This window comes from Temnothorax longispinosus, chromosome 8, assembly GCF_030848805.1.
Source record: "Temnothorax longispinosus isolate EJ_2023e chromosome 8, Tlon_JGU_v1, whole genome shotgun sequence".
NCBI classification, from domain to species: domain Eukaryota; kingdom Metazoa; phylum Arthropoda; class Insecta; order Hymenoptera; family Formicidae; genus Temnothorax; species Temnothorax longispinosus.
Window position 1 is genome coordinate 4507926 of NC_092365.1, and position 27999 is coordinate 4535924.

The window sequence follows — 27999 nt, forward strand, 5'->3', positions numbered from 1 at the left end:
GTCGGACGAGTTCTTTCTCACCGAGTCACGTTTTTATTTCCACGCTCGATGCCAGACGTGCAATTGAATAATCAATAGCGAAATGCTAATTTTACTCTGAAAATCTCTTGGCCGCATCAGGCGGTCTATTATTTTGGTTTGTCGACGTTTTTGCAAGCTTCGTAAACTATAATTATTTTCGGTCGCAAAATGTAACCGAGGCAAAATGCAAGCGAGATTACTGAAGCAGTTGGTCTTTCAGTAACCACAATCAATAGTTTTTAGTATATATTTTCATTATAAGGTCTATTTTATTTTTTAATCAAAAATAATAAATATACTAATACATGTATTTCCACGCAAGGAAAATCCTCATCATCTCTACAACACAAGAAATTTGTAGTTTTTTAAGAAAGTTTGGCTTTCTTTCACATGTACGAGAATGAATTAATATAATTATTTCCACTCTATTTCTATAATTTATATTTGTACAACAATAGAGAACATACAATCAAATATACACCATTTCTTGCACATTTGGTCTGTAGCAAATCGACGACCTCTTAAGGCATCTTTAAGTGGACCAAGTAGATGGTAATTCGAAGGAGCGAGACTTGAACTCGTACATGCAGAATATTCCAATACCTCGAAACCTAGTTTCTGAAGCGTTTGAACAGTATGGACACCAGTATGGTAGAAGCGGTGCATAGGTATATGACCGAGAGACAAACCAAAAATATTTTTTTACGGGTATATGCAACAACAAGCTTGTGGAACGCTGGAACAAGCGCATTGAAAAGCAAGGGAATTATGTTGAAAAATAATGGATACCTTCTCTACAGTTGTCTTATTAAATTACAGAAATAGAATGTGGATAATTATTGACTTATTCTCGTATTTTTTAGTAACTATAATATTCGAGAATTTTATGTCTGAGTTTTTCACAATATATACTTTTCTTCAGATGAATTTCTCAGTTATACAGCTGCTGCAATCCGCTGACCGTAAATCGTACTGCTGACTCGCGTCTGACCAGATCCGACTTCTTTCACTTCAGCCCGCGCAGGAAGCCGCAGGATTGATCTTCAACGTTCTACCATTCTATAGCGTATTCCGATGCGATTTCGATATTCGGTAAACAATGGTAGCCTAGCGCCAGAGACCGCTAAGTATGATTTCTATCCGTATCTATCCGACGAAGGAGTAGATAGGTGCTCGAGGAGCAGAGATGAGAACACAGCGGTGGAGCGTTAGCAGCGAAAGCAGCGGGAGGCATCGGAGAGAATCCCTCTTATCCTCGCACTTGTACTGTTTCCATTACGAATCCGGTAGCGAGGATTACCTAACTGAGGAAATTCATCCGAGCGAAAAGAAGAGAGCAGAGCCCCACAGCTTGACCGGCACAGACCGATCGATTAGTAGAATAAAACCTCGACGAGTCGCGGATGTGATGTGAGAGTCATCACGCAAATGTAAGATTCTCGCGGCAGTTGTGCCAGCGAATAAAACTTCCTCATTTCTATAACAGTGACAGATTTTTTCAATTAATTTCGATTATTTCTTAACGAAAATTAGTGATCAATAATCGAGTTATAAGCGATTGAAGAAAAATTGCTTTTGACTGAATTTTGAAAAATCAAATAAATAACAAAACCATATTCTTCAATTAATTTAAAGTGAAGTTGAAAAGAATTTTAATTTTAATTCTAATTTTAATTATAGGCGTACTTGCAAAAATATGATACTCAAAATTGGAAAGCTGCAATACCGACCTTTATCTATCTACCAGCATTTTCGCTAAGGGAAAATTGACTCTCGATTTGATCAAAATCCGTTATTAAAAGGATATTCGGTGGTTTTGAAATTCCTTGTACACAATCATGTACTTTTGGAAATAATGCCATTCCATAAATTTAGTCTTTCACATCTATTGTCTAACGAGAACAGCACGATGAAAACTTAACTTCCGCGCAATATTAATTGCGCTATTGATAATTGGAAAATTCAATTTGGAAAATGCAATTACAATATATGAGCCGTACGTTTAATTTGGTTGCTAAAGTATTTATGTTAATTGGCAATCACCGCGCGAAGTCCGCGCGTCGATGAGATTTAGATATGTATCGATAATAATATAGAAAAAGGAGGGTGAGAGGTAATAATTGTCGCCAATAATAACTACTGCATATACATTTTAAAATCGTCGTGTAAAGTTAAACGAGGAAGATCGTTCGTCGCCATAGATGCGGGAATATTCCGCGCGAATTTTCGACGGAACGATACTGGGACAAGAAAATGTTTCGAGTGGCAAGAGGGAAACGTAGACAGAGCACGTCAAAGAGTTATTGGTAATTGCGCCGGCCTTCTCGGACCATTGCCCTTGATAGCTTCATACTTTACGAAATCGAATGGGAGACCGCATTCGTGTGTGTGTGTATGTGTGTGTATATGTATGTGTGAATATGTCTGGCTCCTCTTATATACTGCCTCACTAAAATCTTGGCCTGAACAATAGATAATAGAAGGAATACCGTCGTGGCCGGCACAGAGAAGGATCGTCCGCCACGATATTTAGGTATATAGCTATATAGCCAATCGTCTTCGCTCTCCAGACGTACCATTTATAAATTACTCTCGAATGCCTAAGGACCGTCTCGGATTATCGGCGCAAACAGTGTCGCCGCGATGAAAAACGGCTCGTCGCGTCATACTAAAATACACAGGATGTTACAAAGAAGGACTACTAGAAACTCGTAATACTCGTTTTAAGTTTCAATCGCAGTTTGAGAAACTTTCTTCGATCGTTAGTCTGCGAATTTGTTTCCTTTTCCCTGCTGTCACGACATGATCATAGTTCTCGCTTTCGCATTGTTTGAACTCCCGTTATTCGATGACGCGATTAAACACGGCAACGAAATAGTACGGTGTTCCATTTCGTCCGGCAGCCCGCGTTGTTGCAATTGCTGGAACGGAACGGAATTTTTTCCGACCGGAAGGAAAACATGGGACCGTCGCATAGTCTTCCTTGTTGTCTCGCATCTCGAGTCCCAACGGCGATGTGCACGTGAATCCATATACAGTAAATAATTAGTGAGCCACGCGGGTTTCGAGTCGGCAGTTAAGCAGGTCGGTAGGTTACGTAGCAGTTTTAAGCGACGACGACGACGACGACGACGATGACAAGGACGAGGACGATAGGTAGGAAGACGAGAGAGCAGAGCGCAGTGTGTACCGAGAGTAAGAACCTCGGGCCCCCGCGCGCTTCCCTCTCAGTAAGTAGATGCTTGTCAGCGGAAACTTAATTAAATATCCAAAGTGGATGCCAGAATTACTACAATTAGTATGACGGCTCTCCTAACCCGTCCGTTATTACCCAGCTAGTCCCGTCCGACCCGTTCGCCCGTATTACTACTTAATGTCTAATAAACGTCACGCCAACTCGTCAAGTCGTATGTTATTTCTTCTTTTTTCCCCCCTCCATCTCCTTTCTCTCTCGCCGTTTCTTCGCTTCACGTCGCGACGACGACGCGTCGGAATTTCGGTTGAATATCGCGCCGCGGAGGATGAGCGGACACAGTGAAACTTGGCTAATAGTCGTCATCGCGGCCATTCCCGGGCTTTCACGGCCGCCAATATCCCGGCCGATAACTGCCCGTTTAACAAGCAGCTGAAAAAAGGAATAAGAACGGAGGGGAAAGCGATAGTCGGATATTCAGGAACGTGGAAACTCCGACAAGCTCCAGCGCGGCGGAAGAACAATGTCTCGCTCAATTAAATCGGTAATTTAAAAAAACGCGCCGGGATCTAAAATATCAGTTTCATACAGAATTCGCATTTCAATTTCAGTTTCATAAAAGTTATCGTTTCAAGAATGTGCGAACAAACAATTCTCTTTCACGATCGTCACGATTGCGCAACAATCGTTAACAATGCATTGTAAAATTGAAATTACAATTTGTGTAATGCCGTCTCTCTGTGATCGAATAATGATTGGCCAGATAAATGTATTCACTGGAAAATCGAGTTTATCGAACGTCGAAATAAATTCATAAAGTGCGATGGGAAATGCTGATATAAATATTCATAATAATTCGCGTTTAATCCGATGCGTATAGCAATCCATTTCGAGCCTTCGCACAAAACGATCATTAGTATCACTTAGCGGTAAATAAAGGCGTATATCGCGGTTACCGTTATAATCCGCCGACTTGCAATAACTCGGGGTAATAATTTCATAAAAATGCAACAACGAAATCAATGCATTGTTTCGCGATATTTATAACTTTGAATACTAATATACGCATACGCCGAAAGTTTAAAATTTAATCTCGAGGTGATTCCTATCAGAATCGAAGAGGAAGAAGGGAAACCGGACGGTTATTGTTTCGTCCGTGAATTTTTTCCTGCCGATTTAATTGCGAGGAGAGAAATGCCGAGACACGCAGAGGAAAGAACGAGTTGCAGAAGTCGTTTATTATCGACGAGCGAACGACGACGCGCCGAAACGCTCCCGAAAGGTGATATTGATAAACGGCCAGAATTTCGTCCCGGCCGTATGCTAATCGATCATTGATGTCTCACGCTTCGCGTAATTCGTTCTTTGATTTAAATAAACTTACGTGTCCGCATCGACCGACAATTCCAGAGTCTTGCCCGAGGACCTAACTTATTTCCGACCTGACCGGCTGGCCGAGTGAAAAGTGTTCGACGATTTGGCACGTTCGCCTGCCAATAAATCCTGCTCAAAACATCGATGTAATTCGGATTAGGTTTTCGCACCCCACATCTCACCCGGACGATTTTCGAACCGGAGGCCAGTTCGGGCTTAATTCTCGGAACGGTCGTGTCCCGTGGTGGACATTCGAACCCTTCATTAAAAAATGTTCAAACAATTTAATCAAATGAAAATTCAAACATCGTTCCAAAGCAGAAGTTCTAAAAAAAACCTTTTAAATGTCTCAAAATCATGAAGCTCTTGAATCTCTAACTTCCCTTGAAATGAAGCTTGAATATTTGAATGTTAGAACTCTTAAAAATGAAATGGTCAATGTCTGTGTCCATCTATATTATTTAGTTTCTAAATTATTTCTAAAAAGAGTAGAGAATTTATAGAGAAGAAATATTAAAAATATATGCAATTTTTAACATATTTAAAACTTTCGAAATATTTATTAAACAATTTTTTTATTATTTGATTTGAAGTATTTTGAGTTCATATCACTACCTGCATCTCAAAGAAATTGTATATATACATATACGCATACGCCAATAAAATTGTTAATATCAAATTATTTTTATATAAATCTATAATGAGTCAAATGTATAATAAGAAGAAGAAAATATCTAGAAAGAAGATAAAACGAACAAATAGTCATAAACGGAGAAATGGAGACGATCAAGCGGGTGACGAGAATAACGAGAAAGATGATACGCGATGGGGTATGTGCAACCAGTATCTATTTGACGACGTATAGGGTGGATGGGAGAAACGGTTTACAACAGAATATTGTCCCGTGTAATCCGCTCTCCAATATTTCATCAACTTTTCTATTCCTTTTTTTTCCGCGTGGCTTTCTTCGGCAAGGACAAACGTAGCGCCGTCTCTTTCTTACTGTACGAAATGTGTAAAGATGTTTTCTTTTTTCTCCTCTTCAATTTCTTTTATATATATATATATCTATAGCGGAAAATAATTGAACTCAATCCGATTACTGATACAGTGTTAATAATAGCAAATGCATATTTTACAAACATTGCCGTGTATTAAAAAGCCGTTTTATTTCTCTTCAAATAATACGGCATTGCCTCCTCGGGATGTCTTCAAGACAGTTCAAGACAGTTCTCGATGTAAATTATTCCCTTCGGGGAAAAAAAAGAATGTCAAATGTGAGAATTTTCTTTACTAACACCTAAAAATCTTGCTTCGAGTTCGAGTCTCTTTCCCTTTTGTCATGTCTTATCAGTACTTAAAATCTAGCGCTAACAAAAACCTCATGTAATATGCAAAGGACCAAGAGGGAAACTTAGGCGTGACGGTGTGTTTTCATTACCTCCATCTCGGAACGCAGCCGCGCGGTAAGGAATTAAAAAATTTACTACAATCCGCCGCGAGCTATCGCGCGGAAGTCGAGCCACCTCCGGTTGATGGGTGGAGAGAGAGAGAGCGCACGAAAACCGGGGCGGGAGAAAAAAAAATTCGCCGCGTAATTCTGACATTCGCGCGGCATAAATGTTACATCTCGCCCGGCAAAGTGACTTGGCATCCTGAAAACGCGTTCTCGTGACGGGACGGCGTATTTAAGCGACTCGTCGCTGTAAAACGAACGGTTATGTTGCAATCGAACGCGAAACTAAATTTCAAAAAAGCTCACGCACGATGAGCTAATTGTGTCAACTCACGTCCATGTTTTTTCCACGCGCGTCCGTAACAAGGTTCGGCTAATTAATGGAGGGTCGCGAGGTAATTGCCTATTAGTCGAGATCAATGCTAAATTGGCGCTTTAAATTAAACGTCACGGTAAAAGGCGAGTAAATCGATCGCGACATTCGTGTGACAGCTGAAGATTATGTTATATTAAGAGATCTGTATTCTCGCTGCCACGCGCGCGCGCGAATAGCGCTGAACTCTGTGTTGCCCGTAATCCAATCCCATTTAACTTAATTAAAAATGCTATTCAATATCGCATTTTTTATTTGCACACTCGATAGACACGTAATTAAAAAGCCGCAAAAAAGCAGCGAGGCCGAAATAGACGAGAACGGTGGAAAATCCGCGGGTAATTGCTGATTGTGGTGCCGGAGATATTGTCATAGTTTCCGTGTATTAGAGTGATCTACCGTAAAACGTCCGGCCCGCAACCAAATATTAAACGTCGCTATTAGTCGAGGTAATGAATTTTAAGGGAGATGAGCGGCCGTACCCATGCAGCCACTCGCCCTACCTCTCGCCCTCCTTCCTCTCTCGCACGTTCCGGGTACTCGACGTAAAGGATTGCCCCCGCGAAATTATTTCCTTTATAAATCAGAGGCCATACGTTTCGGCGTCATCCCACCTTATCCCGCCCCGTGCAGACGCCCCTTATTCCGCCGTTCTCTCTCACACTCGTCTCCATATGCACCACGCCGACAAGAGGGAAGAAAATGGTTGAGGTTTATTAACGATATCTTCATGGATGGAAAATTTTACATCTTTAAGAAAGCTAAAAAGCTCGAGAAAGGAAATAGGAATCGCTCCTTTCTCCAATAAATTGCTCAGAAACCTGGTCGCAGCAACGTGGTTTAACGCTGTTCTAAATTAAACAGACATCTTTTTTTTCTGGCCATGTTCTAGATGAGAGATCGATAGAAAAAAATGCCGCGAGTCCTCAAATCGCGGTCGCAATGTTGAAACTTGCTCCTCATCAAGTAATGGAACGGTTCCTAATTTCCGAGAGTGAGCTTATACCATAATGTACCGTTGATACTTTGACCTTGGCACCAGGCGGCAAGCAGCGAGTGTCGCGAGGGAGATGGGACAAGGAAAAGACACAGGCGAACCGGCGGTAGGAGAGATCGGCTTGATTTGGTACCGGAATGGGGCGCTGGTGGGGATGTAGTAATTTGTCGGCTCGGGGAAGGCTGGTTCCGAGCTGATAACAGGGGGTGGTCCATTCTCCTCTGATTCGACCTCGCGTTACTACGCGCGTCCTACGACCGATCCTCCCGCGCCCGCCGACGACGACCTCCGTGTGTCTGCGGTCCCGCGCACGGGGTACGCCGAGAATCCGGGATAAGGCTGCTCTCTCGCGAGCCACGTGAGAAGACGCTCGGTGAAGAGACGTCTGGCGAAATGTGTAAGACAGCGACGGTAAGGCGGGAGAGAAAGAGGGGCTCGCGCAAAGGGAAAAGAAGAGTTGCAGGCAGGATTTTCCATAATCGGGTATATTCCCCGGGCGTTTACGAGCGGCGATAACCTCGGGAAGCCACTTTCTCCGCGACTCCGCTTTTTATTAAACCCCCGTTCGCAGCGCGCGCGCGCGCCCATAGGAATTATCATCGTCGTTTGACTAACTCTACTAAATCCGGCGCGTACTATTCAAGTCGCGGCACGAGAAAAGTATATATTTGTGTAAAGTTCGTATAGTTTACTTTCGGTCGTAAAAACACGTCATCGATAAGACTTCTGTTTACGCTGAATTTGGACAATAACTAATTTCTCAGAAGGAATACAATCGCAAATACTGTGAAATTGCAGAATTGCGGAATATTAATTAACATCATTTCCGATGAGATAGACACAACGGTATATAGAATTATTTCAATCACGAACTACATTACGGAAGTCATCTTAATTCGAGAAGAATGTACTCGGGCCGAGTTGAGATTCTTGGGCCTGCTGATTGGTCCTGGCAAACAAAGTTAGCCGCCTAATCTTGTTTCCCCCGTGCTCCGACTGGTTCTCAAATTCATTCTGCCAGACTGTATGCGCGCGTATTGGTGTGTACGTGTGTGAAGCGAGTCCTGTACACGGGCGGGCGTTTCCCAATCAGTTTAGCATTAGCGCGGAAAAGTTCTAATTACTCCGTGTGCGGCGAATAACCATTAGTTTCGCGTTTAAAAATTTTTTCACGCCCGCTCTCCGCTCGACGGAATTTCAATGTGTGTATGTACCTACTCACGTATACCGTACGAGCGACAAAATAATTACGCGTAACCCGATTATATCGTTGAAGTTTGTGTGCTCGTTCGGATATTTAGCGCGTAACGTTGCCTGCGCGATGATTTAAAGATTTTTGCCTCGTTTCGTGAGAACGTTTCTCATATTTCGAGCGGGCGATCCGTTTCCGGTATTTCCGGTATTTCCCATATCGAATTGATAAAGCGGAGATAAATTCTCAGTGGCTAAGATTCTGCATGTGACGTAAATAACGCACCTTTTATATCAACCGGCAATTTTACGATCGTCACGAATAAATAACGAAAATTATTTTAAAAGTGTCTACGTTGTGCGATCTAAAGTATTATAGCATCAATTAGCGTAATGTCTATAATAAATGCAATAATTAGCGCTTTTATTTCAAGACAACCCTGAAAAATTTATAATTCCTATTTTTATCGTTAAAAGTTATATCAGTTAAAAACCAGAAAAAATCCTCTCGTTCTTGCTATTCGTGCTTTTCGGAGAAAGCATTAGATAGAGACGTCAAATTAATCAGGCTTTCTCAATAGTCTGACTCCGAGATATCTCGTAAGACGCGACGAAACATCTCCAAGACACTCGACGGGGGGGCCGTTCGCGAAGAAGGCGCCGGCTGATTATCGCTCTCCGGTCTGAAATAGCAGGCAACGAGTCTGCAATATGCCTGACGTATGAGCGCGAATTAAATTAAAGTTTGCCGGCAGCGCAGGGGAAACAGGCCGCGGCACCTTGTTTCAAAGCCGTGCGTTAACTGAAAGTCCAAAGTAATCTCACGTACCTATCCCATCGTATATAGCTCGTGCCGCGCTTTAAACGTTGCGGCGCGGCGGCGCGGAAAGGCATTATCCGCGATTTTTCCCGTAACAAAGAGCAATTCCACTCCGCAATTAATTGCCGCCGCGCGCCGTTCCAAACGCGTCCATTCCAAACTGCGTCCCGTGCTTTAACGGCATTGATCGTATCTTATTATTTTATACGTATAAGCGGCAGAGAAATTATACTCGGATTGTGCACACCTCCAGTTATATCTCCAACGAGCAAATATAGCCCGTAAGCGACATTGAAGCGGCAATGTGCAATTCAAAATTTCACATTGCGTTTACGTTCCTTTGTAATGGAATCTTTTGACGAAGTAACAGATATAAAGCGTTAGTTAATAAGAGTTAACGAGAAAACGCCAGCGTCTCGTTTTCAAATGCGTTTAAATTTAATCCCCCAATTAAATTTAAAGTTAAATAGCAACATTTTATTTTCAGGAAGTCATGCGAGTATATGAAATTACGCCAGGTTCTCTCTCTCTCGTGTGGGGTAGAAAATAGTTTTTATAAAATTTATCAGTATACAAATTCACAACGGGTTTTCCCAACTTTATTAGCCTCGCCGCCGCGCCGCCGGCACCGATGAATATTTGAATTACGCCACGCGGCATATACATTTATAAGCTCATGACATTACGGGATTTCTAATCAGAATTTATATTTCGAAAACATGAAACTTGCATTCCCGGCCAATGTGTAATTATTCCCCCGTCCGCGGGCGCGCGGCAGAAAACACGTGTAATTTTCCGCCGAGTTTCTCGCGCGCTATCATTGTCACGCCGACTAACTTTACACACGTCGACGACCCGCTGTCAGAGCGGCGAGGTATCAGACGGTCTGATATCCGACGCTGCTTAGACATTCGCTGCTCAAATATTCCCGGGATTTCCGCACGACTCGGGTTGGCTGACGTCCTCACCTCTAACCAGGGTGTGCACGCGACCCACGCACACGCTTCCAACGTATGCTTCCGGCGAAACGCGAAACAGTCGCATCCCGTCGCAATCCCGTCCATTAATGGGGTTCCTAATGGCCTTTTTTGCATGCCTACGTTTCGTCACTCTGCATGAAATCAAATTGATTCCCTTGTACGACAAATATTTATTCATGGACATATTACTACGTTGCCAATTGCGTGAAATTAATATCGTCCGCGTTGCGATGTCAATTAAGTGTCGCTAATTTAAGTAAGTGCTATCGTCGCGGTCGCATAGAAGAAACAATTTTAAAAATCGGAGAATCAACAAGAGGAGAAACAATGTTAGGACTGTGAGAAACGATAACAGTGCGTTAATGTTAAGAAATAACACTAAAAAGAGGAGCGTTTTGTTCGCATTTTAATATTACGACAATATCCGCGGAACGAGTTTCAAGCGTCATTAATGAACACCATTGTCCGCGGCTACACCGGCGCGGCGGCGCCGCGCCGGCGCCAGAATGTGCGCGTATACGCATTCTCCTGACTGTCAACTCACTTCCTGCGGGCGCGGCAGAGAGCTTTTTAGCGAACTGTCAAACTCCGCCGAACCACGAATTACTCATTCCAACACGTCCAATGTACTCCAGTGTACTCTCGCGCGGAGTGCAGCGCGGATCAAAGATCCCGGAATTCCGCGAGGACGGATTCGAAATATCGATCCTGGACCACAAAGTGTCGAGAGATCGTCGACCGATCGAGCGACCGATCCGATAGACTCGCGTTTAACAACTGGTAATGCTGAATAATCTCCGCTTTGCAGGCTTTGCCGAGGATATTTTGCGAAAATGCAGTTTCGTCGATCTCGATAACGATATTCCCGTGCGTATTTGCGTTTATTTCTCGCAAACACAGAAATAAAATTTTATAAAACTCAAATAATTAATTTAGATTAACTTAATTTAAATTTGTCAAATATAACCCACACATTTTCATATTCGCACATTTGCGAGCAAAAGATCTGAATAAATTATTACGATGCTTGAGAAAAACTTTTTCATTATTCCTACGTTAATTTTCTACGCTAAATGCATTTTTCAGAGATCAAATGTTTTATTCAAAATTTCGATTTAGATAACGCGAGCGATTCCAATTCGAAATACAGCGGCGATAAGTAATTATTTTCACCCAATTGTCTCTCCTTCGCCGAATGCAAGATGCACCCGACCGGAAAACTGGCGACAGCTGAGACAACGGAAATAAGATAGCGACCACGCTGCGCCGGGGTACCTTGTCCCGTCGTTAGGTCAACGTACCATAGTGCGAAACGTTAGTGTGTGCTCCTCCTCGCATAAGTTATATACGTAATTACGTACGTAACTTATTGTTTGCGCAATGCGTCTATTTATTGCAAAATACACACGGGGAGGCGCATTGGAAGTTTCTGAGCTTCCTCAGTCGCCACAAGCGAGCGCAATTTGTGCTGCAGCTTATTGGCCGGCAGTTAATACCGAAGTTGCGTATATAACTACACGACGCTCGTTGCGCGCGAAAAGAGATGCCTCTTTTGCTTCTAAAATAATTACTTTGTGAAATGTATTCTCTTTGTTGTCCTCTCCCTTTCTCTCTTTCATCTCTGTTAAATTATAAAATCATACTTACATTTTATATTTAGGTATTATTTTTCAAAGATAACCGAAATTGCATTTGTCATGGACATTAATTGAACGCTAAACATTTATCTAGAAAAGACCTGTACGTTTTCTACACTTCTCGAAGTCTGACGTAAATCTGATATAAATTATATAATAAATGAATACATCACTAATGCTCGCACATTAAATTTCAAAAATACACTCTATTTTTTCCCTTCTTGTTAACCTTATTCTGTGAAAGAGATTAATTATATAAAAGTAAAAGCGATCCTCGCATGTATTAAAAATTAAAGAAATCTATATTGCATGTCTGTATATTTATATTTGCAACACTTTGGAGAGATATAAGTAAAAAATGAATTTTAACTATCCTGTTCTATTTACATTAAATATGATGTAAATTTTGTATTCTCTTTCTGGGTTAAATTATATCTTGCTCTTGTTTTTCTTCAAACGTTTGTTGAAGTATCATTCGCGAGTACACGGATGTGTATATGATATGTAAATATATGTGAATGTCCGCAGTGCAGTGAACTCGAATCCGTGGGTTTGCTAAGCCGTAATGACTGTGCGGATCAGTCATCCCTGCAGGCGCGGTACGTGCGTAAAGCGCAGAATTTAAATGGTGAAGACATCTTGTGGAACATCCGTCACATTTTGAGTATACACCAGCCAATTCATGTGAATCCTTTTCAGATAAATATATTTAGCGCTTCGATATTATCCGCGATAGATACAAATTTGGTCACCGTTGGAAACGTGGCCACGACGTTCAGAAAACGAAAAGGAACGCGATGAATCGTCAGTCGATGGTACAGAACTCGAGCAACGTGTTCACGCGATCAATACAAGCTTCAGAGGAAAGTACCACCATCTCTTCCTGGTTCGTGGAAGCTCGTCATAGGACTGACGTCTGCGGCATTTGCGCTATGCTCCGAATTTGTTTGATCGATAACGAGATTAAATACCTTCAGTAGTCCATATCGGCAATCACGGGATGCCGGAAACCCAATCGCGGCTTGATTAAATATAACAAAAAAAAATTATATCAATACAGCAAACTCGTCAAACTATTACGCAGGTGTGCAAAATACTGTGGAATTGTTCAAAATGTCTCGTCCATCAAGACCGAAGCAGCCCAGACATCGTTATTTAATGCAAAAGCTACGTATTATCGAAGGAACGAAGTATGTTGAATAATTCAAGAACTAAACTAATATAACAATATTATATACGTTTACGATAAACATATTTTTCAAACGTCAGATAAATGTTTATTGATAATTATGTCTTACTAATTCATTTAGCATATTAATTCATTCATTCATTCGTTAGACAGTACTTCACTTCAGAAAAAAATTTATAAAGTAAATCTATAGGTATTAAACATATTTCCCACCAAATTATTGCCATTATAAATTAGTTACATAATTTCTTGTCATGTACAATATATAACCTTGCTTCAGATCACCTTGGGAACGTCCTTTTCCTAAATCGAAGGAGTACTGGAAAAAGTTTTGCGATGAAGAAGAAAAAAGGTTGATTAGAGTAAGAGAGCCTTTTCCAAAATCATCCTACCTTCCCATCATTCCTATTTTACGCGATTTTAAAACGAGTCTTCGCGATATCGTAGATTCTCCCGCTCCTCAAGGCCTCGACAAGAACGTACTTCTCGTAGATCCGAAATCCTCCGAAGCACCAGATATTTCCACAAGAGGGAACAACGAAAATGTTCCCTCTAACGCGCGAGAGCCAATAGTTAAAATCTCACCTCCCACACCGTTGAAGAGACCGCCGAAGAGTGACGCGGTCGCGAGCGCGGAGGAACAACACGCGCTTTTCGCCATTCAGAATAAATCTACGATCAAAAACGCGAATTCGTATAAAGAGTCCCTTGATGTTCCGTCTAAAAATTCTATCACGCCGCATGACGGATCGGGAGATGGAAGAGTGTACTCAAAGAGGACGTGTCCCTTTCACAGACACGAGCCCGCGGTGAGAATTTTCGACGACGATATCGAGAGGTATTTGACGGAAGACCCGAGAGCGGGCGCGTCGCCGGGAGAAAAGTTGCACAAATTGCCGCATGTGAAGGATACGTCTAAATATGATAAAGATAAGAGCGGAATAACTTCTGTCAAGAGCAAGAAGATCAAAAGGGTTACCGTTCCACCACGAAGGGAGTTGAAGTATTATCCGGATAATGCTATTGATTTAACCGCGAGTGGAATTGCAGAGGTCGAATCTAAAGATAGGAAAAATGATACACTAGACAAACAACGCAATTTCATATCTGACGTTCATATATCGAAACTTGAATTTTCTCTCGGCAAAAAATCGACGAAAGAAAAAAAGATCGCAAAGGGATTAAAAATCGTGTCGTCATTTCCAGAATCGTTTCAGCCCCAGAATAAAGTTAAAGCGATATCTGACGAAGTAATAAATAAGTCGTCGAATTCACAGACTCCTGAAATTCGGGAAAAACTCATCGATGAATCAGAATGACAAGATACGCTACCCAATCTTCAAATGCAATCGAAGCGGACGGTCGATGATAAAACGCGGGAATTCTTGAATTATTCGCAACGATGCGCGTACAAGGCTCTAAAGCGCCTGACGCTTAACAAAAATCTGAATTTTAAGCCCGAAGTGTGGGAGGAAACGTCGGAGAGATCGCGCGCTTCCACCGATAGATCGATAGTGGGTACAGACAGGTTGGACGTCGCCGAGAGCGAGAGTCCTGAATCCAGGACCCGCAGCCCAGAATATCCTTCCCTCCGCGAAATGCAAAGAAGATTGAGAGAAACGTGGGCCACAAATATCGGAGAGCCGGGCGTTAAATATAAGCCGTTAAGGTCGGACTCCGGCAAATCCTCCATGGCTCCCGCGAAATCGTTGGCGAGGTCCGCCTTCAGCACGAAGTTCGCTAAGTACGAGACCCGGGAAAGCCGTTCGGCGAGTCTCCTGGACGCCATTCCGAGGGTCTCGTGCTTTCGACGCAGGAACCGCGACAGGTGCTTATCCTGCATGCATAAATCCCTGCGGAAGACGAGCGAAACCGAGGCTGTCCCAACGGAAATTGAAGCGAAGGACGACAGCGAGTCCAGCTCCGGCGGACTTTCGGAAATTCGCGAGGAATTGCAAAAGATATTATATTCCCGGAGAAAGGGGATTCTGAAGTATCCGGAAACGGTTGAGGACGCGTCAAGCAAATCGATGTCCCCGTCGCCTCGGATGGAACAAGAGGACACCGAGATTTCGATAAAGATCGATCCAAATCAATCTTCTAAGGATAAAACACCATTGAGATCCACCGAAAGCCTGCTATCCAAAGATCGAAAGAGCTTGAAAGCCGCTTCCAGCTCGATTTCGATGTCGTCGGACGTCGAACGATCGAAAATTTCGTCCTCGGAAGCGCACACCTCCGACGACGAAGCGTCATCCCCGCTTGCGTTGGACAACGATCCGTCTCAGTACAAAAACATGGCGCCCTGTCACCTGCCCACGGTCTTGCTACCCAGCATGGAACCCCTGCGGGCCCTGAGACACAGGAAACCGACTACGATGGAGGCGCGAATCGCTCTCATGGAGAGCGTGACTTTGACGAAGGAAAAGTCCGACGATGAATATTACGATGACGTGAAACCCGCGGAAACCACCAAGAGAGAGGAAAGACCGTCGGCGAAGATGACCGACGTTCCCGCGAAACCTGAAAAGGCCGACGGGGAGAAGGATGCGACTTCGCGGACCCCGAGAGCCCTCTTGAAAGTTAAGTCGCAGCAACAGCTGATATCGCCAATCGTAGAATCTGCACGAAAGGGCGAGCTGAAGAGAGGATACAGTTGCGCGAGCATCGAGGATTTATCGAAGGATTCTGCGAGACGTACGTTCGAGACTGCTCGAGGCGAGGCGGAAGGCGGGCGTGGAAAGGTAATCCCCTTGGAGGAGATAGATTCCGCGAAAGGGTCGACTTCCTCCGACTCGGCGAAAGCGGAGAGGCGCGCGGAATTACCGCTGTTGACAGTTGCCGAAATCACGCGATTTTTAGAGAAGGCGAATCGCGGAGACACGTCGGCCACGACCACGTTGGAGAGCCTGGCGAACGAGTTCTCCTCGCGGCTGATAAAGCAACATGACGCCGACACGACGACGACGAAAAAACGCGCTAGACTAGCCGCGAGATTAACGAAATTGCTGGTGGATTCGGAACGTTATTTGAACCCCGATAAATTCCCGTCTGACCTTGTTTTCTCCGCGAAACAGCCTCCCGCTTGCAATTCCCGTCTGTTGAGACGTATCCTGCCGCTCGACTCCTACAATCTCGTCGCCCCATTATTGGGCATGCCGGCCTGGTACCCGAAAAGAGCCGTACGAAAAGAGACCGCGGTGCATTACGAAACGGAAGAGGAAGAGGAGGAAGAACAAGAAGAAGAAGAAGAAGAAACGGAAGGCGAAATTCCTTTCGATTTGATTGTACGTACATTCTACAATTACCAGACATTCGATAATATAATTTTATAATAAATTTAGATTCTTTTTAAGGAGAATTTCCACCATAACTTTAAAATTTTTAGCCTTATATATTTTTATGATTATAATTTTAATTAAATTTCCTTACTAAAAATTACATTTTCGCTACGTCACATATTTTTCATGTAAAAGTAAATTATATAAGTCGAGAATGGAAATAAGTCTCTCATTTAATACTCTGAATTCTATCGTTGCTCGGAGACAGTCCGCTTTGTCCGTTCGAGAGTTATTAGTTGAGCTTTTATACGCCCGCAGGTGCATCCCCCGACGACCAAAGACATTTCGACGAGCGGAGATGAGCGTAAAGTAGGTCAAGTCAGATCGAATCCTTACGCTCTCTTTTTGAGGAAACCGCGGCGCAAGGTACGACAACGCGAAATAATATTATCGACCTCGCGCGAAATCCTCCCGTTAGCTCCAGCGCAACGGGAATATCCTCGTTTCTTTAATAAACCGAAGCCCGCCGATCGTCACAGGTTGTCACTTGGCGTCCTTTAACGGCGGCCGATCTCAAAGGCTACGATCCCGAGGCCACTCTTGAGATGAGAGCTAGAAATATTACGGACAGGATATGCCGTGACTTCTGCGAGTGGCTGCGCAGTTTAGGCGGCACCGACAGCGTCATCGACGAGGACGTCCTCGGAGATATGTTCGAAATTGACTTTACGGCCGACGCCAGCAGGACGATGGAGGTACACAGAATGCATGGAAACAAAATGCACGGGACGCGTATAGCGCGTATCGCGCGCTCCCGCAAATGCGTTCTCGCGAAATGCGCGCACGCGATAGTTTCTGCAACGGCGTAACATCATAATGCGATGCATGATGTAACAACGGTAACACGCACTTTGAGCGGTGAACCGCGCACAACGTGGGATTTGAATTATAACTTCAACGCGATGCTAGAAGCCTGACCTGATTGCGCGTTCGTGTCTCGCGAATTAAAACCAATCGAATCGTAAAGTTGTGAAGAAAGTAATGTTTTCTCTCCAAGAAAAAATATCGGCTCTATTTGCAACTGAATTAACGATAGAAAATAATTATTATAATATCGTTTCTGCAATTTGTACGTTTACGACCAGAAACTCCTAGCAAGAAGGAAACTTTTTTTATGTTGCGCTGAAAAAGGAGATAAGAAAATAAAATATTCGAAATAATAAATAAAACTCGACCGTTTATGATGTACAATTAAGGAGAGAAATGCCATTTACGGTCCAAGATTTTTTGTCTTAAAACGCAGCTTCAAATTGGAACGGTAAATCTACATACTTAAATTGATAATCGATTTAAATTTTGATGCTAATGAGCGTCCTTATTAAATCACTGTTAAGAATTTAAATATTAAAATATTTGATTGTATTTTTAAAATAGATGTCGATAAGGGAAATGCCGATGGTGCCTAACGGAGTAGCCGCAGCGAGACAATGTCATGATGCAGGCGAGCTCGCCATGACCAGGAAGCATCTGATCAGAGATGCCAAAGCCGAGAGCAGGCCGGCCAAAACAATGGCGTTTGGCACCGCGATACCCCGGGAGCTTCGATTCGTGCCGCCCGGAAATCGGGTGAGAGAGAGATGGCTCCGATGCGAGAACGTAATGACGGATCTCGAGACGATGGACGTGGTCTGGGGAGGCATAACGGATCTCGAGAGCGTCAGGGCGTTCGCAAAATGGTTCGGCGAACGTTCGAAGGTAAGTTCGCTCTGAATAATTTTTTCAGCAAAATAATGCTGAACAATTGTTTTCCTTTATCCCGTCATTACGCTTTCAGATTTCGCTGCCGGATGCGTTAAGAATTGCAATGACCACCGATCCCGCGAAACACGCCGTCGTCGACCGCGAGGCGTATGGGCCGGAAATGAACGTCGAGCAGATTGGCGGTTTCAAAGTCCGCGGTCCTCAAAGTGCCGCCTCGTCGTTCGACGAATAATCAACAGAAACGGGAGAGACGGATGCGTGGAAAGATTTTGTCGATAGGGCCCTCAAAGTTCCGCCATCGCGCCTGCATGCTCTGGCGCCAAATACATTCGTGTAACCGATACGACCGCACGATGACACGGCGCAGAACGCCCATTTCCTGTATGCGGCGAACGGTTAACCTCCGCGTAGCCGCCGTGGACGCTTCAATCGCGAACAATTCCCGGGAAATTTCGACAAACGTTCAATTACGAGGACCTAATTTTCTGCTAATGATCGCCGCGTTTCGCCGGTCTCGACGCAACGTAGAAATCAAGTTTCTCGCTCGGGTCTCCTATACCTCGAATCAAAATGTATGGATGTATTAAAAGGCGCGAACGGTTACCGGGCCATTATTCCTGATTTGGCGTGTAGATTGGATTAACAGTCCGATTTCTGTCTCCCCCTCTCGCACGCGCTACGTGTGTACACGTACACGCGCACATACACGCGGCAAATTAATTCATTGGCAACGCGGCGCACCGACTAATACTGTATTTCGCATCAATTATCGATCACTCAAGTCTCATTGCATTGAACTCCATTAAATACGTGCACGTAATAACTGTAATGTTAATAATGCCATTTCCATTCACTAATAAATCTCTTATCGATATGCAAGAGACAATCCGCAAAACGCATGTTTCTCTTCAAGTTGGAAACAAAGTGTTGTACCGCGCGTTTGTAAAAGGCGTTTGACATTTTAGATACTTCTCGATTTCGATTAACGAGCCGAACGCCGTATTGCAAACATAGGTAATAATGTAAAGTGATCTTGTAAAAAAGAAAAAAGAAATAAAGTGACAATGGGGAATAAAAAGGATGGATACCTGAAGCTGAGCTATAGAGCCGACGATCTCGCATCGACGAGTTGTCTAGCGAAATAACGCAAACGAGCCGATGAAATATTGGAAACGTATCACGGACGCCGGATGTCCTGACAGTGCTTCTGCTTACGACAGAAAACGCGCCTTAGACCCGCGCAAACGGCGGCAGCGAGAAGTAAAAAAAAGAAAGAGAGAGAGAGAAAGTAAAGCTCTTCTCGTTTGCGATACATCTTTCTTGTTGCGACGTATCTCCCCGCCATGATATCCTTCTCGTTTTTCCGCGGAATATCGCGGATTCAAATTATATCGCGTCAACGAGCAAAGAGTCATTACGAGGTAACGAGTCGTCAGGGTGTGACATCGTGGCTAAAATCATAGCTGGGGATTTTTCGCCTCGAGGATATGGATCGGAAAACGAGAGAAAAAGGAGGGAGAGGAGGAAAAGAAAGAGAGAGAAAGAGATTCAAGAGAACCAACGCGCCGGTCGGAACGGGTTCGCCACGCGCTTCGAATCCAGTTCTTCTCTGTTTGCCTTTAATATTTGTTTAACCTTTTTTTCCCTTGCACGTACGCCGCATCCCGGCGCGATGCTGCCGTACGAAACGTGAAACATTATTCGCGCGTTTCGCTAAATATTTGCACGCACGGTGGCCTTTAGATGACATGCCAAAAATACACGATTGACCTGTTTCTTTTCTTTTCAGACGCTCCTCAGACAATCCGTTTTCTATGAAAGAAGAAAGTTAGTAGGAAAAATTGCTTTTTGTAAATGCAATCAAACATCGCGCATCTAATCTTTATCGCGTCACTATTTACGTGGAGATTCACGACAAATCAAGGAAATAACTAGTTAAAAAATAAAAAAAATTAATTAAAAATTAATAGATTACATATTAACAAACTCCTTTGCTTCGACCAAACTGGCTATTTTTATTTAATTATAGCACAACGCGTTTCGACCAAGATTCCGGTCCTTTTCAAGTGCGTACAATATTAACCGCTTGCAAAACACTCCATTAAATCAAAGTGGCAGCAATGAGTCTACGAAATGATTCGCAAGCGGTTAATATTGTACGCACTTGAAAAGGACCGGAATCTTGGTCGAAACGCGTTGTGCTAATTAAATAAAAATAGCCAGTTTGGTCGAAGCAAAGGAGTTTGTTAATTTTATCACTCACTGGCGAAGTAAAAGTACTTTATTTGTTTTTAATAGATTACGTTATATTATATATAATCATTTAATGTTAATCATAAATTTAATTAATATATTTAATTTTGACAACGAGTCTTCTTAGAAGACAACAAATCTGGGAAGAAATGACTGATTTGAAGACAGATTAGCGTATTTTGTTCAAAACTGTTCAGTCTATACCCGATACTAACGAGGATACTGCTGAAAAATCTCGAACTTGAAAGATACATCCCTTATTGTTTCTTTTTTTTTTAACCCCTTTTCGAGAGAGAACTGCTGGTGAGTCACGAACTTTACGAGAAAAAAAGAAAAACGAGGGAAAGAGGAGCTTTTAAAAAGGAGACAGAAAGGGAATCGGAAGCAGACCGGGTACGAACCGGCGGGTGGCTCGACAGAGGGAAGAGAGCGAGCGAAGAGAAAGAGAGAGAGAGAAAGAGAGAGACAGTTTAGAGTCATCATTGGCCATTGACCATCCGTTTCGCTCCACTTGCGACGAAGGATCCCGCTCGACCGAGAAATTTAACAAGGCGCACGCTCCCGACTGACAATAGCCAACTCTTTCCTGGCCCCCGCGTACCCGGGTTTTAATTACTTCAATTTTGAACACCGGACCTTGCCCCGCGTCGAGTCTCACGATTTTTCTGTCGAATTGACGAACTATCCGCCGCGGAAATAGAATGCGCGATAGACAGTGTTAGGCAAAACTGAATTGATCCACCGCGCGTATACAGGCGCTGGTTTCATATATACATATACGAATGCGGAGTCCCCCGTTGTTTCACAATTCAACGATGCGTGCAGAATCATATCGCGCATATATATTGCAAACTACGAGCTAGATCGGTGGGACTTTGTCACGCGCCGTGACTCGCTGAAGTCACGTCTTTCGCCGTTGCTGTCGGATTCGGTCACCGTTATGTCTAATATTACCGATCGTTTGTAAATTAAAACTAAGCCCATGTAAATTAAAACTAAACCTGGACTTATTCGTCGACTGAAACGGCGAAATGTACACCTACGAGATCGGAGAATATCGATACGGAATCGTGCCTCGTTGCAATTTTCCCCCGCCTGCGGCGCGCGCCTTCATTGCGTAATACACCGTGAATGTAAAGTAAGACGCGGCCGCTCGCATGCTCGGTGATCATCGTTATCGTTATTGTGCGGCGCACCCTTGGAAAAAAAAGGGTAAAAAGCGTCACCGGAAGCGACACTTCGGTCACTTTATTCAATAGCGTCGCACATTCGACAGCGGACGCCGCTCTCGATACCGAGAGAATCCTAAGCGCACGAATAATCGAATCGATCGATTCGCTGTTTTTCTTTTTTTCCGCTTTTCCTATGTCTCCCGCGTAAAAATACTGGGCGCGACCCGCTTCGCCGTATATCGCTTTATTCCTGAATTTTCCAGAGGCGCACGAATATCTCATGAATTCTTTTGATTTTTCATATCGGGTATCTTTACGTAACGAGCGCTCGATATAAACTTCCGCTGAAGAGAGAGATCCGTTTGAGATTAATCGCAAAAAGTACGACATTTTTATCTAAATATCATTTATCACTCGCGATTTGTAACTTCAGAGTCCCGAAGTCCCGAAAGTTTCGTTTTAGATCTTAACGAACGTCACGAGTTAAAATAAACGACAGAGAGGAATAGAGCGGGAAGAGAGGTGATTTTATATATAATATTAGCCATATTACAATCAGTAAAATTTCGATGATCAGCGGACTGCGAGATTTCGTAAAATTATTCGCGAAATTAACGTAAGAGCTAGAGGAGCATTCGGGAAATTCAGGAGGCGAAGGAAAATGTGGCGAGTGTGTCCATGATACTTCGCACATATACGTATACCTATGCGTCATAGATACGGAGCTGCGGGGCGATTCGCTTCGTTACTTGCGTGCAATGTACGACAGAGAGCAAAACACACGGCCGCACGCACACCCATTCACTCAAATCGGACGAGAAGCAGCTTCCTGCCGGCCATTCGTGCCCGTTCGATCTATTGTCATAAAGTTTCGCGATGGTGCAATGTGTGCGTCGTCAACCTACGTCAACGTACAACCGCGACAGTGGAGTAACGAATGAATGCGCGATAATCCATAGAAGCTATAATCAAATTGAAACCGCAATGCCCGCGGTTTCTGCGACACCGCTCTGCCTTTTTTTTCTGCTTCTGTTTTTTCTGCTTCCTAATTAAAACTTTAAATTTGCTTCTCGTATCCGTCCAAAAACGCGATGTATAAGACCTAATCGAGTTTTCCGAGGCATCTAGGTCTCGGTGGCAAGATTGCGATTTTTTTCTCTGGACGCTACGCTTGATAGAATCGTTAAGACGTAGTAGATGATCCCGTAAGAACGCGTAAACCGTAAATTAAGCAGAAGATAGATGAAATCTGTGCGAAGTAAGCAGTTACAAGTAAGTGGTACAAGATAAATGAAACTCGTAATTTTTCAGACCTTTCATTCATTAAATAAACACGCTTCATGCATATCGATCGTTACATATATTTTTCAACTTGCTGCGATTTTCAAAAGACCGCCATTGATTGAAGTTTCTCAGGCCCAGTTTCACTCAAGTGCCGGTTAACTTTTAACCTTAGATTAAGTCACCCTAATGTCCCCCTTATGCCCATTTCTACCAATGTAGATTAACTTTAATCGCGGTTTAACTTACTAACAATAAGTATCTTTTTCTAACTCTTAGAACTAGGAAAAGATGACAGGTAAGTTAAACCAAGATTAAAATTAACCTGCGTTGATAGAAATGGACATTAGAAAGAGACAAAGAGTGAGTTAATCTAAGATTAAAAGATAACCGACACTTGTGAAACTGGGCGTTAATGACATAATTGTCCCGCTGTTATTATTCACTCGCTGAATCGATTATCAAATATGTCAAGGAATTTTGTCGTCGCAAGAAAAAAAGCGGCACAGCACGATGCGACGCTGGCCGTGATTTTCCGTCGAATTCGGGGAACTCTACGCGACGCGATTTCGTGCGGAGGATTACCGCTCGTAATGGACTACACTCTCAACATCCGGTCGCATCCGGAAGGCCGCGCCCGTCACGGTTGCCCCCGACATCGTTACATCAACCGAGCGGCGCGACGAGACGCGCGATTCTTCTGTTTCGCTCGTGCGTCACGTAGTATTATTGTTAAAACTATTCTGTGCCGATGGCAGCTACACGCGACTCACCGCGCAACCAGTCTATCGATGTTCTTTGACCCGGTGAGATTCCAGTATAAGCACAGTGCAAACAAACGATCAAAATTCGAACCGCATTTCCAAATGGGAAGAATCCGGGCGACTCGGCGAAGTGAATTTGAATCGTCAATTTTAGCCATCAGCGCTCCGAGTGCGTCTTGTGAACCGATACGTTTCCAGATTTGTGCACGTGTGTCTTTAATCGCGATAAATGTTCGATAATTTAATTAGACAACGTTAATTGCGCGTAGAGAAGCTTGAAATCGATTTCGCAATGTGATGTTCGTTTCGTACCTCGCTAATGCAACGTGACCGACAATGTAATTTCTATATACCCTTTCCCGCATCCTTTCTACGGTTCGGTACAGATGCATAATCTCAATGACCGAAGCAGCGGCGCGCTGCAACGAGGAGGCAGTGAGCCGTTCCACGAGTGTGTGCGAGAGAATGGACATTAAAGTCTTGCAAGCCGCAGCACCGCAAATGCACGTTTCTCCGTCTGTTAAGCGCGACGAGACGCAAAGCGGAAACTTTACGGCGAAGCGATTCGAGTGCGACGGCGAGGACACGTGACCGGAGAAGCTTCATCCGTTCCAACGTAAGCAGAGCAATTAGACTGAAATATGAGAAGAAAAGGCGCGAGGGAAAAAGCGTAAAAAAATGGTTTCTCCAGTCTTCCAGCTGGTTTAACTAGACCCTCGATAGTATTTAGCTCTTTCGTTACTCCATAGTCTTTGCAGCATGACTATAAGCACCGACGTCGCTCAATGTCTCGCAAGTATCGACGTTGTACAAGTATAAATAATGGCTTTTAAGATGTTTAAATCAACGTTTGCATTTTCATCTATTTCCTTATTACAGTTTTCAAGCGTAAGATTAACGCGGTCTCTATCAACTACCGATCTGTCGAACAACTTGGAACAAACTTTTTTCTGAACCGGTATTTTGTTGGATCCTATACAATTTCCTTTGACAAGTTTTTAATTTTTCATATTAATCATTTCGGTGATTAATGAATAAAAATTTGAAAACAATTCCATTTAAACTCGAACGAAGATGATTCGGTTATCTGTGCGCACATCGCGATTTGCTAAAATTTCAGTTTATAGAGCGATCGTTGTTGGCGCGACGATTAATGTTACTATCGAATTAACCTTGGGTTAAGCCGTCGTGTAAATGGAATTGCGAGACGACCGAGCGAATTACCCGGTCGCCTCTAGGGCGGATATTACGCTGCACCGAATTATCGATTGTGAATTCAAAAAGCGGGCGGGCAATCGGAGGGGGAGTCTGAAGCACGAAGGCTTCACCATGTACCGTCGAATACTCTTCGAAAACTTATTACGAACGAAGTCCCAATTAAACTTCCCCCGTGATTACTTCTCTATAGGCAAGCGGTTACAAGAGCCCGCGAAGTCTGCTAAGTATGCGAGACTCTCGATGCAAACCTGTGATCTAGTTGCAGTAGAATTAAAATTGCCAGCGTTGACAAATATTTCAAATATCATCAGACTAATTTGTTGATTACTTACGAATGTCCAGTTCTCTGTAAAACGAAAAGTTTGTTTTGTAACTGCTTGCGTTGTATTACGGAGGACTTGTAACAATCAGAGATTGAAGTAGCATCTCCAGCAAATGATTTAATGATATCATTATTAATAAAATAGCTTTGCTAACTTAAGATGTTTTAGCTATTCTAATTCTAATGTTTCTTTTGTTATAAAAATAATTATCATTTTTTGCGTACGAGTCTCGGTAAAATAGGTCGATTTATAAATAAACTTGGCTCCGTAGAGCCGGATTACATTGTAATATCGTGTCATGTGAGTCACCGCAAGCGTCTCAGTTATCCCAGTCGTAGAAAAGCCGGATAACGTAGCGCACGGTCCTGTGGCTCTCTGTTCGATCCTTCCAGGCCTCCGCGAGGTAGGTTCTCCGACTGTTTCGTATTGGAATGCGGGTGTTACGGGGAATCCATAGGGAACTGGCACCGCTGCAGGAGCGATAGCGCGGCCCGGCGTCATCGCAGAGAAGGCCGCAAAGTGTATTTACATACCGGAGTCTTGGTCAAAGCCTTTACTTTGCGCGGCCGTCTACCATGCACCCGAGACGTTCGCAGGCACCTCGAGCTCTTATTCGACCGAATTCAGAATGAGCTCGTCCTGCTCGACGCATCACATCGCCCGAACCCGTCACCGCGATAATGGTTATCAAAGTCAAATTTGCAACGTGTTTCCGATTCCTTCATTAAATATTGCGACACGAGAGTAGAGAAGAGAATCAGAAAATTTAATTTAAAGAGAAAATCTAATTTAACGAGGAAATCTAATTTAATTTAATAATTTATGATATGCGATCATTTTTGGCGAGAATAAATTTAGAAGATTTAAATTTGTTTGAGGAAAATACTACTATCAAACAAGTTCGCGATATAAAGAAAATTGATGAAGATTTAAGAAGAAAAGTACAGAGTTATATGATTTATATTTTGATGATTAGATTGATATAAAAATAGACTTGTTCTAGTCAAAGGTTAATACAGAACTGATCGATGACTAATTCAGCAAATTGACACCTTGTGTGTTACATTCCCAACAGAACCATGTGGTTTAAAAACATAAATATTTTAATAATGTAGCAGTAATAGTCAAATACATTATTTCTAACGAATACACAAAACCGCTATCTATGTTAATACGAAAAAAAATACTTAAATTTTATTTGGCTTAAGCATTATATAGAGTAATCGATTTTAAATATATATGCAAAAAATTCAAGAGTGTTAAATGTAAAAATTACGTATTTCTTTGTAGCAAAAATAATAACGCTGCCATTACAGATATATATGTTGCTTATATAAAGCCACATCATTCTGCTGCAAAACTGACGCGTACAGCAAAATGGAACTTCACCTCGCAGAAATTGGTTCCTCGGCGAGTTTCTAGTGCATCGGAAAATTTCATTTTTCTCTTTCTATCCCGAGCTATCTATCGGCCGTCGATACAGTCTCCTTTCTCGAATTTCACATGCATCCTCGGCGATCGATTACTCGTCGATCGATTACTTGTCGTGGCGCACGGTTAACGAGCGACAACAAAATTGTCCGCGATGATAACGTTTGCATTTAGACGGGTGAGAGAAGCCTAGGTCGCCCGGCGAACGGCGACCCCCCCGGCTCACATTTTTCGCCATTTTCAAAAGCTATAAGCCCGTGGGGTCGGATCAGGGTAAGCATCCCGCGGCGAAAGCCGTGCTCGAATCGGCTCTCTGACAGGCGAAGGGGGGTAATTGCGCGTCGGTGCTGACTTATAGCTTCTAAATCAGTGTCGGCCGGATTCACCCCTTGTGCCATCGCCTCGATGCCAAACAACCTTTGCGAAATTTTCGGGATAAAATGATGGTCGGTTTCACCGCCGCTCGATTACGTGTCCACCGGACACGTGCCGTATACCAATGATCGATTTATCGCCCGAAAATAATAGGATAGGCCATACGATCGTCGTAAGCGTTAAAAATTGAGAGATAACTATATATATAATTGTATTCCTTATTCTTTTAATAAATCAGAAAAGTTAAAGAAAAATGTCAGTAGATACTTGTCGCTCAAAAAAAAAATCAATTCAATTTCAGCTCAGATTATTTATCTCAGACCATTTTCTTTGATCTATTTTTCAGCGCCTTTTCAAAATCGTTAATATCGCAAAAACCTTTATTGCGAAACGCTCATATACGCGATTGCGTATATCCAACATCCCGCTGATCCGCAAAGATATCCGCGACTATCGTGTTCCACCTGCAGGAAGGCGTCGGCAGCCACTAAGCCGACCTCGTTGGCAAACAATTAGCCAAGTTTCGCGATCGTACTCGCGCTTTCCATCGCATAGCCGCGCGCCGCGAATCTCTCGCGAGAGAGCGGTAGAGCCCGAGCTTTCGGCGCTCGAGTGGTTGAACTTTATTAAACGATATTTCTCTAATTATCTCCGCGCCGAGCCGTGCAAGGCGCGAGCCTCCGCGCCGTGTAGTTGCAACCATGTTTACGGCGTGCGCTGAGGGAAGGGGAGGAGCGCGTCTCGAAACTATAAACATTAAAAAGGATCGCGAGGCGTCGAAGTTAGCACCTCTTCCTACGCCTCATCCACTTCCTTCTTTTTCCTTTCCTTCCTCTCTCGCGAAACTGAGCAACTTCCAAGACCCATTTCGAGGAAAAACTTGGAAAATTAAACGCCACGAGACGGCAC

At 43.3% G+C, this 27999-nt stretch overlaps 3 protein-coding genes across 3 annotated transcripts in view; 2 read left to right on the forward strand and 1 right to left on the reverse strand.

The window, feature by feature from the left end:
- Scgdelta (sarcoglycan delta) overlaps window positions 1–27999 on the reverse strand; it is a 238950-nt gene that overhangs the window by 210276 nt on the left and 675 nt on the right. The window lies entirely within an intron of this gene.
- LOC139818073 (uncharacterized) lies at window positions 13030–14550 on the forward strand. Its single transcript, XM_071786500.1, has 2 exons — window positions 13030–13232; window positions 13512–14550. The coding sequence occupies exons 1-2, from the start codon at window positions 13156–13158 to the stop codon at window positions 14548–14550; spliced, it is 1116 nt and encodes a 371-aa protein (XP_071642601.1). The 5' UTR covers window positions 13030–13155.
- On the forward strand, window positions 14575–19945 carry LOC139818072 (uncharacterized). Its single transcript, XM_071786499.1, has 5 exons — window positions 14575–16518; window positions 16831–16938; window positions 17052–17267; window positions 17947–18267; window positions 18347–19945. Exons 1-5 carry the CDS (start codon window positions 14575–14577, stop codon window positions 18503–18505), a joined length of 2748 nt encoding a protein of 915 aa, XP_071642600.1. The 3' UTR covers window positions 18506–19945.

Excerpts from the sequence above, each read along its gene's own strand:
- LOC139818072 (XM_071786499.1), top strand. The coding sequence starts at position 14,575 with ATGCAATCGAAGCGGACGGTCGATGATAAAACGCGGGAATTCTTGAAT. Across the intron at positions 16,519-16,830 it reads AAATTCCTTTCGATTTGATT|GTGCATCCCCCGACGACCAA; the intron begins GTACGTACATTC and ends ATACGCCCGCAG. Across the intron at positions 16,939-17,051 it reads TGAGGAAACCGCGGCGCAAG|GTTGTCACTTGGCGTCCTTT; the intron begins GTACGACAACGC and ends CGATCGTCACAG.
- LOC139818073 (XM_071786500.1), top strand. The coding sequence starts at position 13,156 with ATGTCTCGTCCATCAAGACCGAAGCAGCCCAGACATCGTTATTTAATG. Across the intron at positions 13,233-13,511 it reads CGTATTATCGAAGGAACGAA|ATCACCTTGGGAACGTCCTT; the intron begins GTATGTTGAATA and ends ACCTTGCTTCAG.